This window comes from Cynocephalus volans, chromosome 1, assembly GCF_027409185.1.
Source record: "Cynocephalus volans isolate mCynVol1 chromosome 1, mCynVol1.pri, whole genome shotgun sequence".
Lineage (NCBI taxonomy): Eukaryota > Metazoa > Chordata > Mammalia > Dermoptera > Cynocephalidae > Cynocephalus > Cynocephalus volans.
This window is the reverse complement of record NC_084460.1, coordinates 228,157,365-228,177,026: the sequence shown is the minus strand read 5'-3', so window position 1 is coordinate 228,177,026 and position 19,662 is coordinate 228,157,365. Positions and strand designations below refer to the sequence as shown.

The following is a 19,662-nucleotide window of genomic DNA, read 5'->3' as shown; positions in this document are numbered from 1 at the left end:
AGCAAATTGGAGTTGTTTCTAGATACTTTCAGAGAATAACAGCTAAAGGTAAGTAATCCAAAAAAGTATTTTAGTTAATTAATTAGAGATGCATATAGCTGTAGCGCCATAGGCATTTCTATATATGATTCACATGTATAATTAGGCATGTATATAATTGTATAAGAATTTTCTATAAAAATGAACAATGATTATATATTTTTGTTGCAATAAGTATGATGTGAAATAATTTTGATCAGCCTATATTTTAGTTTGGCACAAAGACACTATTACCATGTGGTGATGATGATATGTGTTTACAATATGCCTGCCTTTATACAAATTGTATAAATAGTATGATGACTGAATATAAATTAAAAACCAAAACTGTGTATATTAAAATACTGTAAGGAAATGTGTCAAAACTTTAAAAATGGATGTAATGGTTAGTGGTACAATGGATCATTTTTTTTGCCTTTTACATTCTTATGTGTTTTATATTTTCTAAAATGTGTTTGTATTAGAAATATAATATGAAAAACTACTTCCTATCTTTTAAAAATAAAAATTTCTACCCTTTGTAATCCAGTAAAGCTTAGAATTTATAATTTTACAAATGCATGGAGATTGTACATAATTATTTCCAAAGGTGCAGCTACAGTTTTCCAAGCTTCATGTATCTGTCTGGGTACTTGATAGCAAATGAAATGCTGTATGTGCTGATTCATTAGTATTCTGAATCACTTACCTAATAAAACATTTTCCTTGGAAATATGTTTTCTCCATAATATTTTTCTTTTTTCTCTTAAAACATACCCAAAAAACCCTCAATATTAGTTTCATACATTCTGATTTTACTTGAAACATTTCAAAAATTGCGCCAGTGGTATTCCATAGCTCTATATTTTGCAAGTGAAATTTAGGAGATAATTTCTGCTATTAGATAGTATCTGCAGTGGAAAATCATGGCTTCTTTGTATAAGTTAATCATTTGGGGGTTTTTTTGTTGTTTTGGTTTTTTGTTTTGTTTTTTGTTTCTTTGTGGTTGGCCAGTAGGGGGATCCAAACATTTGAGCTTGGTGTTTCAAGGTGGTGCTCTAACCAGCTGAGCTAACTGGCCAACCCCAAAGTTAGTCATTTTTGATTCAAGATATTTCTGGGCTTAAGATAATGATTATATATGTATTAACAGCAAACATTTTTTGAAAATATTGACTAACTTTGTGTATAGTGCAATATGATGAGAGATATAAGAGCTCATATGTATTGAAATTTATGTAAATTCATTATTAGCTGAAGGACAACAATCTAATGGTTACCTATACAGAAAGAAAAAACTAAAGCCCCTAATTCATGTAAATAGGGTTACAAAAGAAATGGAGGGGAGCCTTTAATCTATTTATCTTCAATTTTATTTATTTTGGTCTACAAATGTGGTGAGAAAGTTGTAGAATGAGCTGCTTTTTAGCATCTACCAACGTAAATCCTTGCTATACTGTCTGGCTATCTTCTAATGAATTTCTGCTAGCTGTTCTAGCCCCTTCGTAAAAGGCGTAAGGTAAACAGATTTCTTACAGACTTCTGTTCCATCACATTGTAAAGAACTTGTTGAACCTAATGTTTGTCATTGTTTTTATTTTGTTTTATTTTTGATTGTCAGAATAATAGGAAGTATGATTGAGCTAGACAGATTTTGGTGAATATAAAATAGTGTTATTTTTATTTACCTAAATAGCATACTAAGGTAAAACTCATCTACATTTTTCTTAGGAATATATTCAGGCTTCAAAATAAATTGTTAATGGCAAAGATTATTTTGAAATATATCATGATCTACTTTGAAAACCACTTTTTGTGAATTATAGAAACAAAACATTTAAGCATAAATATTATAAAAGTTTAATTTTTTTCAACCATAAAGTTGAGAAACATTTAGACTATTGAATGTCTATGGTATTTAAGCCCCCAAAAAACAGAGAAAAGGAAAGATGCAAAGAAGAAACAAATTAAAAATGGCTCAGTAAATGTTGTGTTCCTTCTGTACTTAAGATGTATTTTTTTAAAAAGTCTTTCTTCTTTTTAATGATATAAGGCCGTAAGAAAAGTAATATGTTTATAGTCATTACTGAAAGAGCATTTTTTTCTTAGTCATTTAATCAATAAATACTCTTATTTGTGGCAAATACTTAATATGCCAGGCATTTTTCCCCCAAATAAAATTTTCCTAAAGGGATTTTTTTTACATAAAGAAAATTGTGAACACACCTTTCACTACAGAAATGAAGTTGAAAACCTGACTTTGAGGAAAAACTAGGGTTCATAGAGAAACTGAAAAGTACAAAAAAATAGAAGTTATGATCACTGGTTTAAAAAAGCTTATCCTCTGGGAAAGATAAAACACTAGGCACAATGCTGTCCAGCTAAAATTAGGGTTTTGTTAATAAAGAGTAAGAAAAGACTTCACAATAAGGCAGGCAACATACAATCCTTGGCACAATTGTAATGCTGGTAATTATTTCAAATTAAGTAAAGAACAAAAGATTGGGAGTCAACAACCAGTTGGGGTTCTAATTCAACTCTGCTGTTAACTGTCACACCTAATGCAACATAGTTGTGTGCACATGTGGACACTGAGAACATGAAAGATCAACACCAGAAATCTAAAAGTCTGGAAATTTATGTCACTGATCTACCAGGTAGGATTTTTGTGGCTAGGCAAGGCCTGTACGAGGAGGCCAACTGTATGCATCCAAGTATGGAGCTGAGGAGGAGGTGTTGAATGTCATGACACTCAGAAGATAACCTACTGTGAGTAACTGGGAAGCGTGGTCAGCACTGTGGAAACAGTTATATCAAACCACATCTTTCTCAACTGTTTTTAATAGATGACATCACTCTCCTCCCATAAATAACTGATCTTACTCTTTCACATCTTTAAAATGTTATTCAATGTACAGTATTAATAAGTTATATGACTAGGATGGATTAAGAATCCCTAATGCCGTAAAGTTTATAGTCTACCAAGCTCTTACTACCTACTTCTGGCATTATAAAGTAACTGAAAATAGACATAATATAAACTGTGAAATAAGTAAAAGGAAATCCAACAAAATTCTGATTTTTCTCATGATATTAATTTTTATATTTTTCTTAAAATACGAAATGTCAAATTTTGTCAAAAATATTTGATATTCTTGCTTTACTCATTCCCTAAGATTTTTCTTAGACTCCCAGCAGAATAATTCAGCATCCTATGCTACTTTGAAAAACTGAAGCCTACTTAATTCCCTCATCTGTAATGTAAATGCATATACGAGTATTATAGCAAGTCTTTAAGATGGATTCCCTTCTAGGTGTGATATTCTAAAAGTTTTATATGAACTAATTTTTTAGGAAGTAAAGGATTCTGAAAGTATACTTCCAAAGAGAAAGGTAGTAAAAGAAATTAACTTTGTTTACTTAAGCTGTGGTTAAATTTACTGAAAGTTATTTAGCCAAAAATCAATTTGGTAAATGATCAATTCACTGAATGACTAACAGACCTTAAATTGTCAGAACAAATACCATAAACCATATTTAAAATATGCACCACATCTCATATTTTCCTACCAGAGGCAAGGACTGAGGTACATACAGGTCCCAATCCAGAAAAATATGAGTAGTAGGGGAAAGTTCATCTATTCATTAATATAATATTTAGCATTCAAGAAGTACTAGGCATCTCAAATGTTAACTTGGAAATTGACATTTAGTGACGCATGACTGCAAATACATGCTGAAATTGCTACATAAAGTCTTGGTCATATACTACAACTTAAAAAAATAAATCTTCAGTAACTTGGCAAATAAATATTCAGTGAATTGGCTTTTGGTGGACTGGTTTACTGCATTTACTTATATACTGCTTTCTCCCCAAAATAAGTCAGCTTACAAGTATATAAAATCAAACAAAACAGGAACAGCAAAAGAAAAATAAAGACAAGGTAGGATATAAAATTGAAGCAGGAATTTGACTTGAGAACACATCCCATTAGGTCCTAAACATGTTGCTGATAATTCACAAATTGACTCTAGCTGTCAGTGAAATGTGGGAAACCCAGTTAATTAGGCAACTCAGTGCCCATAAGATAAGGTGAAAGCAGAACAGTTGCTCATGAAATGTTCAAGTATACTTTATAGTGTAATTTATGAAGAACAAAAGAAATGTTGAAATAGGAAGATCATATTGAAATTAAATTTCATAATTTCTCCTTTTGAATTTCTGAATACAGAAGACATTTAAAAATTAATTCATTTGAAATAAATGTGTTTTTTAAAGCTCTGTGTACTTTTTAAGTCATAAAAAATTTGAGGGAATAAACTTATTTGCCAGTTTTCTCAAGTATTTCTCTATCCTGTAACTTAACTTTGTTAAGGAAGAAAACCTCACTGCTATTTCCCTTTTCCGTGTTGCTTAGAGACTATTCCAAACCTTAATCACCTTTCTGGTCTACATTCAGGCTTTCCCCCTTCATGTCCAGACAGTCTTCCATTCCAGTCAGTTCTCTCTCCAGAAAGACCAATTTACCTTCCTTTCTCGTTCTAATTTTCATGCCCTAATGCAGACCCTCATAGTTGTTTATGGACAATTGAGATGACTTCCTGTCCCAACCTCTAAATTCTTCTTCCAATTCATTGCTACTTAGGGTGTTGTCCTTGGATCCCCTTGCATTAGAATAGCCTGAGCCTGAGGTCCTTGTTAAAGATGCTGTTCCTTTAGGGGAAAGGACTGTCTCTAGCTGGCCGTTAGATAATGTTATGACTTACTCAGATTAAATGTCGCAACAAAAATTTAAGTAGTGGACACTCTTTTAATAATTCATTGCAGTCTCCCGGTGTACTTTCACTTATCTCATTTACTTATTTACCTTGATTATTTTGCTCAGTCTTCTGAAATAAAACATTTTTTTTCCTTCTTTTCTTTTTTTCTTTCTCTTTGTAGTATTTATAGATGTGAATATGTTATTTGTTGAGGATATAAATGAGCAACTCTTGAAAGTGAAATTATAATAATATAATAACCTTAATCTTTCACCATCTCCATCATGTTGATCATCTGTTTCTTTTATTCATATCTTTTTAAAAATTGAAACATAAATGATTGTACATATCTGTGGGATACAGCATTGAATATCAGTACCTTTGTGCAATATGTGATGCTCAAATCAGGATAATTAGTATATTCAACATTATATAATGTAATTGATTTTTGTGGCCCTTTACCAATTCCTGCCTTACCCCACTCCCCTATTCATATCTTTTAAATTATAATCAAGAAGGATTATTTTCAGGAAACATTTACTATCTTAAGTCTTAGAAATTAAGAAAAATAATTAACTCTTTTGATTTATAATTTTTGATTGACAAAAAAGTTAATAGCATATGAATCAAGTGATATAAATTGTATTTGCTTTTCCAAAGGAAAAGTTTATTGACAAAAATGCTATTTGTCCTTAGCCACAGTTATTTTGACTGTTTAATGAATTAAACCTGTAATATAAACTTCAGATTTGCCTAAACATCTTTTTTGCATTTTCTAAAATTCAGGAGTCAGAAGACATTGTATGTAACCCAATATATGCAATCCTCTTAGAAAGTATTTACCTTCTAAATGCCAAGGGCAAAAATGTAAATGATGTCACTGTACTTGTCTAGTAAATTTTGGGCACCAACACATTCTGTTACTTTTTTGACAAAGGTATATTTCTCTAGCTGAATAAAAACATAAGTATATACAAATTGTATCTGGATGAGAAAAGATAAGTTGATAAAACCCTCTAAATCTTGGCCAAAATTTGATTTTATTATTAATAAGATACCTTAAAAATTGAATGCTGATTTGTTTACAGACTCTTTTATTAGTCTGTTTCTTCTACTCAAAATGTCACAAATGTCATTTTTATATTTTTAAATTTATGTGATACATGCTGCCTTGGAGACTAAGAGCATGATAGAAAGACAGAAACTTAATCAAAAGCTTCCCATGCTGGTGAACATACCCTAACATAAAGCTATTCTGACGGCTTCATTCTTAGTGGTTTATGGAATAAAAACAGACTTGCTGCCACTATTCCTATTCGTTTGAAATCACAGCAAAAATTTTTTATTTTCCTCATAATTCATTTTTATAATTATTTTTAACATGACAACTACGGAAAGGAGTTAAATATTATTTTTAGCATATAGATATAGACTACATGCACTAACTTTTTTCTGACACAGTTCTTCCTTGACATAATTGTGGCTGTGCTCTCACAGCTGAATGTTGTGATCAGTCTTTTAAGTATAAGAACGTCTTTGTAACATTAACTAAGTGCATGTAGTGGTCAAGAGCACAGGTTTTAGGATGAGTCAGTCCTGGGTTTGAATCACAGTTCTGTTCCTTGCTGTCTCTACCTGAGGCAAATTATTTAACCTCACTGGGCCTGCATTACCTTAATTATTATACAGGTACAATGAGACCCACCATATGAGATAGAAATGTTGCAAAGATTAAAGTATAAAATGTATTCAAAGTGCCTGGAATAAAGCACAGTACTTGGAGTGTGGGATATAGCTATTATCCACTATGGCAGTAGGGGTAGTATTTGCATTTTTAGTTCCCATTGACTGAGTTACTTATGGACTTTTGCCCCAGGTTAGGAATCATGGTATAAAATATAACTCAAGAACTTTTGATTGTTTTTAGTTGCAGAATTTCTTCCAGTGGTTCAAGCAAAATTCCTACTTCAAGTTTCTTTTAAGAGAAAAGCACATTTAGAAAATTTCCTTAACCTTCACATTAATGGAATTAATTCTTTAAAAAAGCAAGAAATATGAGACAGTTATTTTTAAAGGATGCCTCTCCTATATCTGAATAAATTATTGTGGACTATAAGCAAGGCAATATATTTGTTTTGATTGACATGCACAGGATATATGAAAACCAGACTCAGATTGTGTTTATATACTAAACAGAATTATTCTTTTAATACACAAGTATTATGTTGGTATGTGCTTCCATCAGGAGGCTTACAATGGCAAATCTCAAATACACACAAAAGTAGATAGAATACTGTACACCGTGTACTCATTATCAGCTTTAGTAATTATCATTATGGCCAATATTGCTTTACATAAATCCCCATCTACTACTCCCCTTTTGCAGTTTGTTAAGGCAAATCTTGTATATCTTATTTCATCTGTAACTATTTTTATTTGTATCTCTGAAAGATAAGGACTCATGTTTTCTACATAAGAACAGTACCAGTATCATACTTTAAAATAATAACTTCTTGATATCAAATATCAGTCATTGTTCAAATTTTCAGTTGTCTCTTACATGTTAAACTTAACAGTTTTGTCTATTTGAATCAATATTCAAGTAGGGGCCACAAATTGGGATTGTTTGGTGTATCTTTAAAGGCTCATTTAATCTTTCTACAGTTTTTTTACTTCTCACAGTTTATCTGTTGAAGAAACTAGATTATTTGTAGAATTTCCTATCTGGACTGGATTTTGTTGTATAGTTTAACACATACCTCTCACCCTGTCTTTCCTTTAACGTTATGGTAGTTAAATCTAGAGCCTTGACGAAATTCAGGTTTTAATGTTGGGGAGGCAAAACTACTTTATAGGTGATGGTATGAGCCTCCATCATGAGGCTAACATCTGTCTGGTTCTCTCTCTTTTTGGTGATAGGCAGTCATTCAAGTTCTATGCTTAGATTTGTCAATTCTTTAGGTATGGCAAAATGCTGATATTCTCTTACTTTCCATTTTCACTTATTGTCTATAATATTCCTATAAAGAGAAATTTTCATCTGTTATTTGGATAGCCTAATGTGTTAGTTTAACTGATAACTCACAGGAACAATCCATAGGAAGTAATCACACAACTAATATTTAAAAATTTCTACCAACTTTATGGTCATTATAGTCCAGAAATGATGGTTAAGATATAGAGCTTCTATATATATGATTATAGATACAGATGAAAATCTTTATATATATTTAATTAAAGTTTAAGTCATTAAAGTAAGAATACTAAAGGTATGCCACAAGCCATGAACAAGCCATAAATCTAAATTTAATTTAAAAAATAAAATTCCTAAAGTTTTTACCAGCTTTATAAATTTTAAAATATGTTATTTTTACTTAGAAGTTTTTGACATATTGATCTCTTGTATTTATTTTGTTTGTAATATATTATTTCTGTGAAATGTTAATTAAAAGGGAATGCAGTGGTGTCTTCTGAAAGAAGAGGATGTCATTCCTCATATCAGGGCAATGGAAGGTCGTAGAGGAAGACCACCCAATCCAGACAGACAGCGAGCAAGGGAGGAATCCAGGATGAGACGTCGGAAGGGTCGACCTCCAAATGTTGGCAGTGCTGAATTCCTGGATAACACAGATGCCAAGTTGCTGAGAAAACTGCAAGCTCAAGGTAAGAAACATAATGTATCTGACATTGTAATAATCATACTAAGAAATATAGTAAAAGTAAGTATTTCTTATGTTTTTTACTTTGCTCTCGGTTTCTAAAAAGTAGGTATCTGTGTTCGATTAAAATGAGAAAATAAGGAGTCCCACTGGTAACTGGAGTTCTTTGATTAGGTAATCTTTCAAGAGCCATACTCATAAACACATCCTACCCTGTGTGTTTAGAATTACAAAGGCAGGTGTTAAGCTTCTAAGGCTTGCACAGAAAGGGAATCAAACCAGCACTTGGCACATGCCTTAAGGTCGTGCCAACCTTCTGGAAATTCTCATTTTAACAGCTCCCGATTCCTTGAGGTGGTACATGGGACTAACTCCAAAATATGTGGATCTGTGGAGTAAATTTTCAGTCAGAGAACTCCAATTACTGGTAAGTAACCCCCGTCTTTTAGTTTGGGTTCTTCTGTAGTCTGGGTTTATCATACATATTTTCAAAATGCCCAATTAATAGATTTAAATCAAAAGGTATTTAAGATAACCAGAAGGTATATCAAGCTCAAAGTGCTCATAATAACCTCATATGTATTAGTGACTTGAATTTATATATAAGTTATCAATATGAAGCTCCCATACTAGGGATGGCACAGAGAAGCCTGAGTAAAATAAAATAGTTCTGCTATGTGGTTTGAGTTACTAGTTACAAATGTGAAGCCTCTTAAGGCTATCTGAATATATCAGTATATGTGTAGATGTCCTATATTTGCAAGCATATATGTAAAGATACATGACAATGTGAACTAAAGGTTTAATAGAAAAATTAAAAGACTAACAGAATTGGGCCGAGCCCGTGGCGCACTTGGTAGAGTGCTGCGCTGGGAGCGCGGCGACTCTCCCGCCGCGGGTTCGGATCCCATATAGGAATGACCAGTGCGCTCACTGGCTGAGTGCTGGTCACGAAAAAGACAAAAAAAAAAAAAAAGACTAACAGAATTTTACTTATTCTCATGGGTTTTTTTTTTCTTTTTTTTACATTCCCTGTAAATAAACACCAAAATCTGGACAATTTATTGTAAACACCATCATAATATTGATTGTTTTATGGCTGCGTTGTTTCTATTAGAAAACAAATATCCATGACAAAAGCTCATAGAACAAAGTACTTTAAAATAAAAAACACTTTTATTCTCACTCATCAATGGAATCATTAACAGATTTTTGTCAGTCTTTCCAGAAATGTACACACACACATTCAAACACTCACATATACATATGAGTAAATATCATTCTTTATTTCTAAAATAAATGTACTTGCAGTATACATACTATTCAGCTTGCTCTTTTTCTACTTTATCTTTAGTATCTTTCTATGTCAGCACTTACAAGCAAACTTTTTAAAAAAATTTATTAAAAAAAAATTTTTTTTGGTGGCTGGCCAGTATGGGGAACCAAACTCTTGCCCTTGGTGTTGTATCACCATGTTCTAACCAGTTGAGCTAACTGGCCAGCCCTTAACCTAATTTTTTTAATGGCTAAATAGTAAATGATGCCATGTGTGGCTCTATCATAGTTCAGTTAGTCAGTCTCTTTTTATGACTGTTATAGGCTATTTCTGAATCTTTGCTATCATAAATAATGTTGCAATAAATATATATTATACATATATAGACATATATTACACATCATTTTAAATTTTGGTAGAGAATAGACAAATATTGCCTCCAGAAAGGTTGCACCAACTCATACTTCAACCAATGACATGTAAGTTAACTGCCTACCATGTAATTTAATATGGTTTTTTTTGCCTTAGTATATTAGTAAAATATTATTTATATTATTTTATTTAGTTTCTTGTAAGACTTATTTCCCACAAATAGTTACTAGTGAAGATTAAAAAGAAAACAAAATGAATATATTAACAGACATAAATGAGTTTTAAAAATTAGTATTGTCAGTAAGCTACTGATAGTTCTGAAGAATGTTTAATGGTGAGGAATAGGTGCATTGTTTGCATAAAATACGAGAGCTTGAAATAACTGATACCCAAAACATGGGCTCTTTTTACCTGTTTTGCATATCTAATACAAGTATCATTATTACTTAGTATCCAAAATGGCAAAATGACAAATTAAAATTTGCAAAATTAACTGTTTTTTTATTGAAACAAAATAGAGGTTAATTACTCAACTTTTACCCAATGTTTTATTCTCCCTCTAGATTTCAAATGGATTTGTATTCTACTATATAGTTCTCCCTTGTTGTATTGGGTTGCATTTTGCAAGTGTTGTTACTTTGACCTTATTGTATACATGTGTTCTTTCTCAACATGTATATAAAGATTAAATATTTAACAGTAAATAAATAATTGTTAATATTTACAAGTATATGGGGGTATAGTTTGCATTTTTTTCTTAGGAAGAAAAGAAAGTAAGAATGAATCACTTTATCACCTCTTTTATTTCTGAGAGGCTTCTGCATTAATAGTTTGGGGAGTTATCTGAGAGGATTCTAGAAGTTTCTGTTACACATTATTATCCTTCTAAGACTCAAGTAGACTGAAACACTGGACTTAATTTGAAGAAAGGTTCAGAACAGTGAGATAAATGTGAGGCTTGTTTTTTGTTTTTTGTCAGTATACGGATCCAAACCCTTGACCTTGGTGCCGCAAGCACAGTGCTCCAAGTGAGCCAACCAGCCAACTAGCCACACGCACGTTTTAAATGTACATCTCAACATTGTGAATTAAGAGTTCTAATTTCTCAGAGAGTATAGATAAAAATAAATCTGCTTGTTAATTGAACAATACTGTTAATATCTCAAATTTTCCCAAATATGAAATAGTACCTCTCCATTTCATATATCATAGAATCTGAGATGTCGTATATGCAGTCTATATGATGTACCATTATTTTAAGATGTACCATTAAGAAAGGAAAGTGCTGCCAAGTGTCACACACATTCTGATTTGGGGAATGTTAACATGTTTAAAAATTCATCTTAGAGTTGAAGAAAATGGGTTATGTCCAAAATATCCCTAATACTATGTGAAAATAAACTTTTATCTTTCAAATTAAAGCATATAATTTCCTAAATTATTAAAGATATTTTTCAAATTAATATTTTAAAAGTTAATTTTAACATAATATATTCAGCAACCATAAACCAAGTAAATGAGAAGATATTGGGAGTACTTTATTCCTCAGAGCCTGAGTGAACTTTTGCAGGTTTCTACTCATTCTCTTTCCTCCACAGTGTCTCTAAGCACTTTTCTTTTTTCACGTTTTCTTCTCCAGCTGCTCATAATGTAAACTTAAAGCTACATAAATTTTTAATGATTAGTCAAAATTGTATATTCCCTGCTAAAGTGAAAAGATATGAGTTTAACTTTTTAATGTTTTTCTGTCCAAAGGGTTTAAAAATAAAAATTACTGTGTGCTTGTATGGGGCTTGAAATTGACTGATACACTCATGCATGAACACACATCTATATATATTATAGAATTCCCTTATTAAAAGTTAGAGAACATCAGCTTAGCTTGAAGCACAAGGTCATACGTAGCCAACATTTTTTAGGAAACATTTTTTTAATCACTTAGCAGTTAAAAACTTGCAGTTCTTAAATGTTAAAGAAATATTTATCTGGCATTATTATAGATGAGAACGATACTCTTCAGGTACATTATCCTCAGAGGTTGTTTACTCTGTAGGCCAGTTTATAGATTTTTATCTCTCAGAGTATTTATGAACAGAAGGTCCTTTTTGTGTGACCCAGAAATTTCTGATGATGCCTATAACCTCCTAATATTGAAAATTATTGAAGATATACTTTAGCATCAGCTTCCATTTTATCTTTAACATGTCAGTTTATTAGATGAAACTAGACCCTTTTAAATCCCCTCCCCTTTAAAAAAATCTTGACAGAAAATTAGTAACCCACTTCACTGCAGCTATTACAAGGACATAGGATTAAGTTCTTAGCTAAAATCTCAAGGCATTCCAATTTTGCTTAAAAATCTTTAGAGATGGTAGCATATAGACTGGAGTAAGAAAGACCTGGGTTTGTTTCTTGGCTCTGCTGTTTATCCTTTAAGAGCCTTGGTTAATTTATTTGTAAGCTGGGCATAATTTTGATTATCATATGAGGTAGTTGTGAAGATTAAACAAAAATCATGTAAATTTAACACCTGCATTCAATAAGTTGGTGGAAATTGTTAATGCTCAAGTGACTCAGGTGTTACCAATAACATTCATGATTGATGAATATCATTTATAGGTTCCTTACATTATTCATTAACTACAAAGTTTAAAACAATGTCTACCATAAAGTGGTGCTTTCTGAAATGACCCTGTGAGTGATACTATGATACACCACTTTTAGAGTTAGAAGTATTCAGACCAAGTTGCCAGCAGAAGAAAGCAATGACATTATACGGTTTCTGCATTCATTATACCTGTTTCCACAACAATGCCGAATAGCAAACAACTACCAAACCTCAGTGGCATGCAACACTAAGCCTTTCATTATTATTATTCCATCCCTTGTGCAGGTAGAATCAGCTGGAGGTTAGCTAAGCAGCTTTGTGGCTCTTGGCTGGGCTTGTTCACATACGTAGGGTCAACTGGCTCCATGAGTCCCGGTCTCCAGCAGCATAGCCCAAACATGTCCTTATAGTAACAGGAAAAGCACAAGAGCAAAAGTAGTGCAAGTACAAGTACACTTTTGAGCTCTACTTGCATCACAACTACTAACATTTTCTTGACAATAGAAGATCACCTGGCTGATTTCAGAAACAAGGGATAGGAAAATAGGTTTCACCTTATGTGTTGCTGCAGAGTCACATTGCAGATAACCTGGAGAGAGGGAAGAATGAAGAACTGGGGTCGTTAATTATGTCTGTCTGTCCCAGTTGCATATATTTGTCCTAGAAAATTATGAGAATTAAGTTGTCCTTAAAATTCATTGATATTCTGCATTGTTTTTATCTAGGAAATTTAGTCCTGCTTCTTCATAAATGAAAATACCACTGAATTCAGGAACTTAACCATTAGTATAGCTAATTAAAATACTAAGTTAGGGGTAGGGGGCTTTGTATTTGTTTTATTTGGGGGTCTTTCTCTCTTTTTCTATATGTTTCGTTATAAGATTAAAGCTAACTTGGTAGTCTGAAAAAAATTTACTTAGATGAGCCTCTCTGAGGATTAAGAGAAACATTATTTTTATGTAGTTTTGTATATGGAATCATATTTGATGAAAAAATTTGGCAATTTCTTACATGACATTTTCTGCCATACAGCTCTCATACTTGGTATCCGTCTAACCTTGGGCAATTTACTTAAATATTATGTCCTTCATGATGATACATACCATTTTCATCAATAATTACCAGTTATTGTTTTAGGTTAGCAGTTTTGTAAAGTTGTTAATTGTATTCTTTGAAATTTTATGTTTTTCAGAAATAGCCAGGCAGGCAGCACAAATAAAGCTTTTGAGAAAACTTCAAAAGCAGGAACAGGCACGGGTTGCCAAAGAAGCTAAAAAACAACAAGGTGGGTAATTTAAATGATGTAAACTCAAAGAGTATTGGGGGATTCATAAGAGGCTTCTCTTCTTCCTTTTCTGATGACATATGTGCTTTGGTTTCTTGTCACAGCAATAATGGCTGCTGAGGAGAAGCGAAAGCAAAAAGAACAGATAAAGATTATGAAGCAACAGGTATGTTTATGCATTGGAACTGACTTTTAAAACAGGATATATTTTGAGGATCTATTTGTATATGTACGTTATTTTGATTTTTATTTCTTAAATGACTGTATTACACTTTAATGTTATGTCTCTTATTTGGAAAGTTGTCATCTTCCATTAGTTAAAATTCCACCTTATTTTTTAATCAAGTCTTCCACTTCCAAGTTTTTGAAGAAATGGCTACCAAACAATAAATTTGTAAATATCTTGGTAGACTTTGCATATGAGTTGACATCTTGAGTAATTTTTAGACTTTTAAAATAAATGTATCAGTAAATGAAGTATATTACTTGACTATCAGATTTTAATAAGAAAAGTTTGTTGTTCTAAAACATGTAAAATATTAGTAAAAATCAAATTCAAGTTTTATAGAACAGTATTTCCCCTCACTGCTTCTGAATGCTTTCAGAGTTACCTAAAAATTGCTACTGCAAAAAAAAAAAAAAAGGATTATTATTTTAGCATATCCAGAGTTCTGTCTTATATCGACAGTATTCCTCCCCTATGTGGTTTTCAAAATTAAATGTAGGTAAATGAAGTAATTTTTAAATTCTTATAGGTAAAATATTAAGTGACAAGGTATTCAGCTTCATTTAGGATAGGAACATGTAAACTACTTTCCCATCTCCACATACTCAATGTTAACATTACAGTAAAAAGGAAATGAGGGGAAAGTACTATTTTTTAAAAAAAATTTAAACAAGTAGTTATTTCTCAGTATGAGATGAAATTAATTGTGTTACTATACAAATAGCTGCTAAACAAATGGCTTGGGTTGGCTTTGATGTGGTTATCTCTCATGTTCCAGTACTGACTAAAGCAATATGACTAAGAGAGTTGATTTAAGGTTGGGATTCAGAATTTAGAGTTTGTGGTTAGGCAGCCTAAATTTAAATGTGGGCTCTGCTACTTAATAGTTTTGTGACCTTAGATGGATTACTTAACCTCTAAGTCCCTATTTCCTCCATTGTAAAAGACGATAACTGCAATATTTGAAAATTAAATGAGATCATGAGTGTGAGGTGCCTACTACAGTGCCTGGCACAAAAACAAATTGTCAGTTTTTTAAAGATACATATAAAACATGAAACTATATAGTATACTCCTTTACTGTAAAGAAGTCAATTGTAAACTTGAATTCCTTCATTAGTTTAATTATGACTGCTAGACATTGTAAAGTTGACTTAAAATAGTCAGGCTAATGAATGCATTTGTTAAAATATAAATATTGACTGAATGGTATATATATATAAATAAGTTCATATCTCATTTTTAAGTGAAATGCTGTTGTTTCTGTTTTACTTTTTTATAGCTTATCCTATTTCCTAATGGCTAGAGACCCAGCAGATCTGACCAGTACTTTACATTCAGCTTTGTGATCCTTAAGTTATAAAGTGGCTATGACCTAAATTTACATGGTCTTTGCTGCTCATTGAAAAAGCACTGGACTCTGAAGTTTCCAGCAACACTAATACAATGAACTGGTCTTAGATATTTATCTGAGGCTAATCTCAGAATACCATCTGATTTATTCCTTATTGCCAACAGTGAATCAAAGTATAGAATACTCTTCTATCTGTTATTAATGCCTATTTTAAAGTCAGCATTACATTAGAATAGAATAATAGCATGTGCTCTTCATCCTTTGGATTATTTTTTCCAGTAGGCCAAAAATATCACCAGACAGTCCTTATGGCAGTTTTCTGGAAGGTTGCAGAAGCACTGTTACAAAGCAAGAGGAACACAGGCATTGGTATCTGACCAGGGCTCTGTATTTACTAACTATTGGACTTTAGGCAAAATATTTGCTCTCTGGGAATCTTAGTTTTCTCTTATGTAAAAAGAAGATAATTTCAACTTCTATGATTTTTTTTAACGATCAACAAAATATTTTATGTAAAGTGACCAGCTCAGTGGTTGGATGCTCAATATTATAAGGTGAACCTATATTATAATAATTTATAAATAGTATATATTTACATGCTAATAATGACAGCACTACCAAATATATACATACACACACACACACACACACACACACACACACACACATAAAAATCACATACGTATATATAAATCACTTGGACGGTTAAGATAACGCTTTGGACTTAGCATACTTAAGCCCAAGATTCCCTACCTTTCTCTATGCATAAGAGGATAATAAATGACTTTTGGTGACCTGAGAACATACCACCTTATAATCTTATGATTGACAAGAGTAGAAAAATTAGATCAAGAGTGCTTTTCTCAGGTATCAAGTTCTAATCCAAATTAATATTTCAAATATGGATCAAATACACTTTTCTCTAAGACTTGGAAATGATGCAAAAGATACTCTTGGGTTTTTGTTCTTGGCAAGCTATAATTAATATTCACTACCAACACAGGATCACCAACAGCAAAATCAAAGAATGTGATTAATTTTCTGAACAGAATAGTAATTCCTGAAATCTCATTACCTTGCAGTAGACCCCTGCAGGGACTCAATCACATCAGTGTACAAAAAACCAAATAAGTTAAAATACATATTTAAGTATAGCTTCAAAATGTACAACCAGCATCTGGAAATTGGAGAACGTATTATAACATACAGCAATGTAAAATGTATTTTCTGGGATAAGTACAATTTGCAAGTAGGACACTTTGGGGTTTTTTTGTTGTTGTTAAAACTATATATCTGTTCTCATCACTACCAATTTGGGAGTTTAGAAGGAATTTATGGACATGAAATTGCTAACAGTGTGCTTATAGCATATAAGATAAATTTTTTTAATCAAAATACAAATTCTTATCAAAATTTAGATGATCAGTAAATTATAAAAACTAACCAATAACCAGTGCATTAAATTTAGACAATGTGTACACCAATTTTGTCAAGTAAATAATGCCTTGGAACATTAAATTGTAATTAATTCATTCTAAATTAATTTACAGATTATTTCTGAAAAGGGCTTATTGTGGTCGTTAAAAGCAATTTCTGGGCTGGCTGGTTAGCTCAGTTGGTTAGAGCCTGGTGCTAATTACACCGAGATCATGGGTTTGATCCCTATACTGGCCAGCTGCCCCCAAAATTAATTAATTAATTAATTAAAGCAATGTTATTCAACATGTAAAATAAATTTTAGAGTCGAAATGATTGTTAATAATAACCTATTACAATTGTGTCACTATATACTTTTAAAGCATTTTTTATTTAATCATGAAGAAGTGAGAAAAGAGCAAGTACCTCTCCCTATTTTATAGAAAGATATTTATTATTTGCTCAAGATAATTCAGTAAATGACAGTAACCAGAAGTAAATGACTTCTGATACACTATTTTTTCTACTATTCTATCCTATACTTATTTCAAATTAAGTATTACTTGTAATTGCAAATATTTATAAAGGTCTTCAGGCTATATGAGTTTGATCAGCTTGGTTTACTTTGTTTCTGTGTATTTATTTAGCATTGTATTTTACAAATTATTATTAGAAATTTTATAAAATCATATTAATTTAAGATATGAAAATATATATGATGTTATACTAAATAATTAAATGTTTATATCCAGCATGGATAGCCTTTGGTAATTTTTTATTTACATCTTATTTGATTCCACTTAAACCTTTTTCACTTAGATATTTAGTTTATTATATTAAATTATAATTTTTTCTACAGGAAAAAATTAAGAGAATACAGCAAATCAGAATGGAAAAAGAACTTCGAGCCCAGCAAATTCTTGAGGTAGAATTCGTAAATTTAATACAATTAAAGTAATATAGTCATATATTTTAAAGTCTGTGAAAATAAAATTTTTGCCTACATGTTCTCTCCGCTCATTCAAATGAACACATCCATCAGAAGTTCTCTTTAAACATAATACATCTGAACCTAATTTAGCAAGCTCAACTAATCTTTACAGTAAAAACCCAGGAAATAAGACAAAAAAAAAGGAAAACCTCTGAGCAGCCAATATAGTTATCATAAAGTTCATGTCTAAAACTCTTGACTTTTAGAAGTCATTAGGACTTATTGTCAGATATTTACTTTTAATTTAGAAACAAATGTTTACAAAAGTAATCATTCTAAAAGTAAAAGTAAATTTTATGTGTAGAAATAGTTTTACCAGCTTGTTTTTCAGGTTTCTAACAGACGCCTCTTCCCCACGAGCTGATTAGAATAGGGATAGAGGACATATACTTGTACTGTCAACAGCAAAAGTAATAGCCAAAAGACAGCAAGGGAAAATACAGAAAAACTCCTACTAGCAAATATAGGAACTCAAAAGCCTAGCAACAGTTTGTAATCTTTTAATTGAATAACAATCAGTTTTCAACACCTTAATAGCTGTGTAGTATAATAACTGATGTTCAAAGTAATCACCTTGAGTCATCAAGAAAACGCCAAATTATGTTTAGAGTACTGTATCTAAGCAGGCATATGTCTCAAAATTATTTTCATCCAAAATAGTGAAAATAAACTTTTAATGTTTAAAATTATTATAACCTCTCAGCTATTCAGGAAACTGCAGCTTATGGAACAGTTTATTCCCTAAGGGCTCCAGATAACTGAGGTTTTCTGTGTTACAGTTTCCTGTAGAAATACACACATATTCCCTCACCCATTTTAAATTAATCTTAAATCCCTCAAATTGAAAACATTTCTATCCTAAAGTAACTTGACAATAAATACTAGATAGTTATGAAACTACTAATAACTTTAATATATGAAGCTCACATTTGATTTTATAGTGACTGTTTTAGTTTTTAAAATAAGAAAAAAGCAATAAATGACAAAATTATTTTTCTGTGATTGTTTTAAAGTAAAATAACAAACACTTATTTCAGACTTTTAACAGAGTTTGAAGATAAGAAAATCTGTTATGTTCTTAAGAGTTTAAGAATTTTTTGTATATCCTAATGCTAATCTTTAAATTAGAAACAAAATAGTATGTTAAATATACCATTAACTGGAAGAAAATCTGTAATTGTCTAAATATATGTTACATATTGTTTTGTACCTTGTGAGGCATGTAGCTTCATTTCAAGTCTGAGATTATTTGCAAGTTGTAGCAGTGCTGTTGCATGACTTTGAGACCTGTTTTGCATGCACAGGCTAAAAAGAAAAAGAAGGAAGAAGCGGCAAATGCCAAATTATTGGAGGCCGAGAAACGAATAAAGGTTAGTTTAGACGAGAATCAGAGTTTTTATTTTTCAAAAATAAAAACTAAATGTTAATACCAGCATCAATTATATGTAAAAAATAGCTTTCCTCAAATTGACAATCTAAAAATATATTTAGCAGATATAACGTGTATTATGTGTGCTTTTATTGTATGTGTATGTACATATATTTTTTATTTTATTATATAGGTTTTATGTGATGCTTGAGCTCTTTAAATAAGAGATATCAAATCAGAGATGCAAACTCTATTGCGTGATACCTCTATATAGTTTTGCTGGATAAGAATCATTCTCCCCAAACTATTTTGTGTGTCATTTATGTT

General features: G+C 31.5%; 1 protein-coding gene across 9 annotated transcripts in view; it reads left to right on the top strand.

The window, feature by feature from the left end:
• BAZ2B (bromodomain adjacent to zinc finger domain 2B) overlaps window positions 1-19,662 on the top strand; it is a 294,255-nt gene that overhangs the window by 211,402 nt on the left and 63,191 nt on the right. For 8 of the 9 annotated variants that reach the window (XM_063092906.1, XM_063092873.1, XM_063092915.1 and 5 more), the window contains 5 exons: window positions 8,232-8,442; window positions 13,887-13,979; window positions 14,084-14,145; window positions 17,835-17,900; window positions 19,271-19,336. In XM_063092906.1, the coding sequence (XP_062948976.1) occupies window positions 8,232-8,442; window positions 13,887-13,979; window positions 14,084-14,145; window positions 17,835-17,900; window positions 19,271-19,336 (498 nt within the window). The remainder of the gene's footprint in view (window positions 1-8,231; window positions 8,443-13,886; window positions 13,980-14,083; window positions 14,146-17,834; window positions 17,901-19,270; window positions 19,337-19,662) is intronic. The other variant, XM_063092882.1, reaches the window with a different exon arrangement.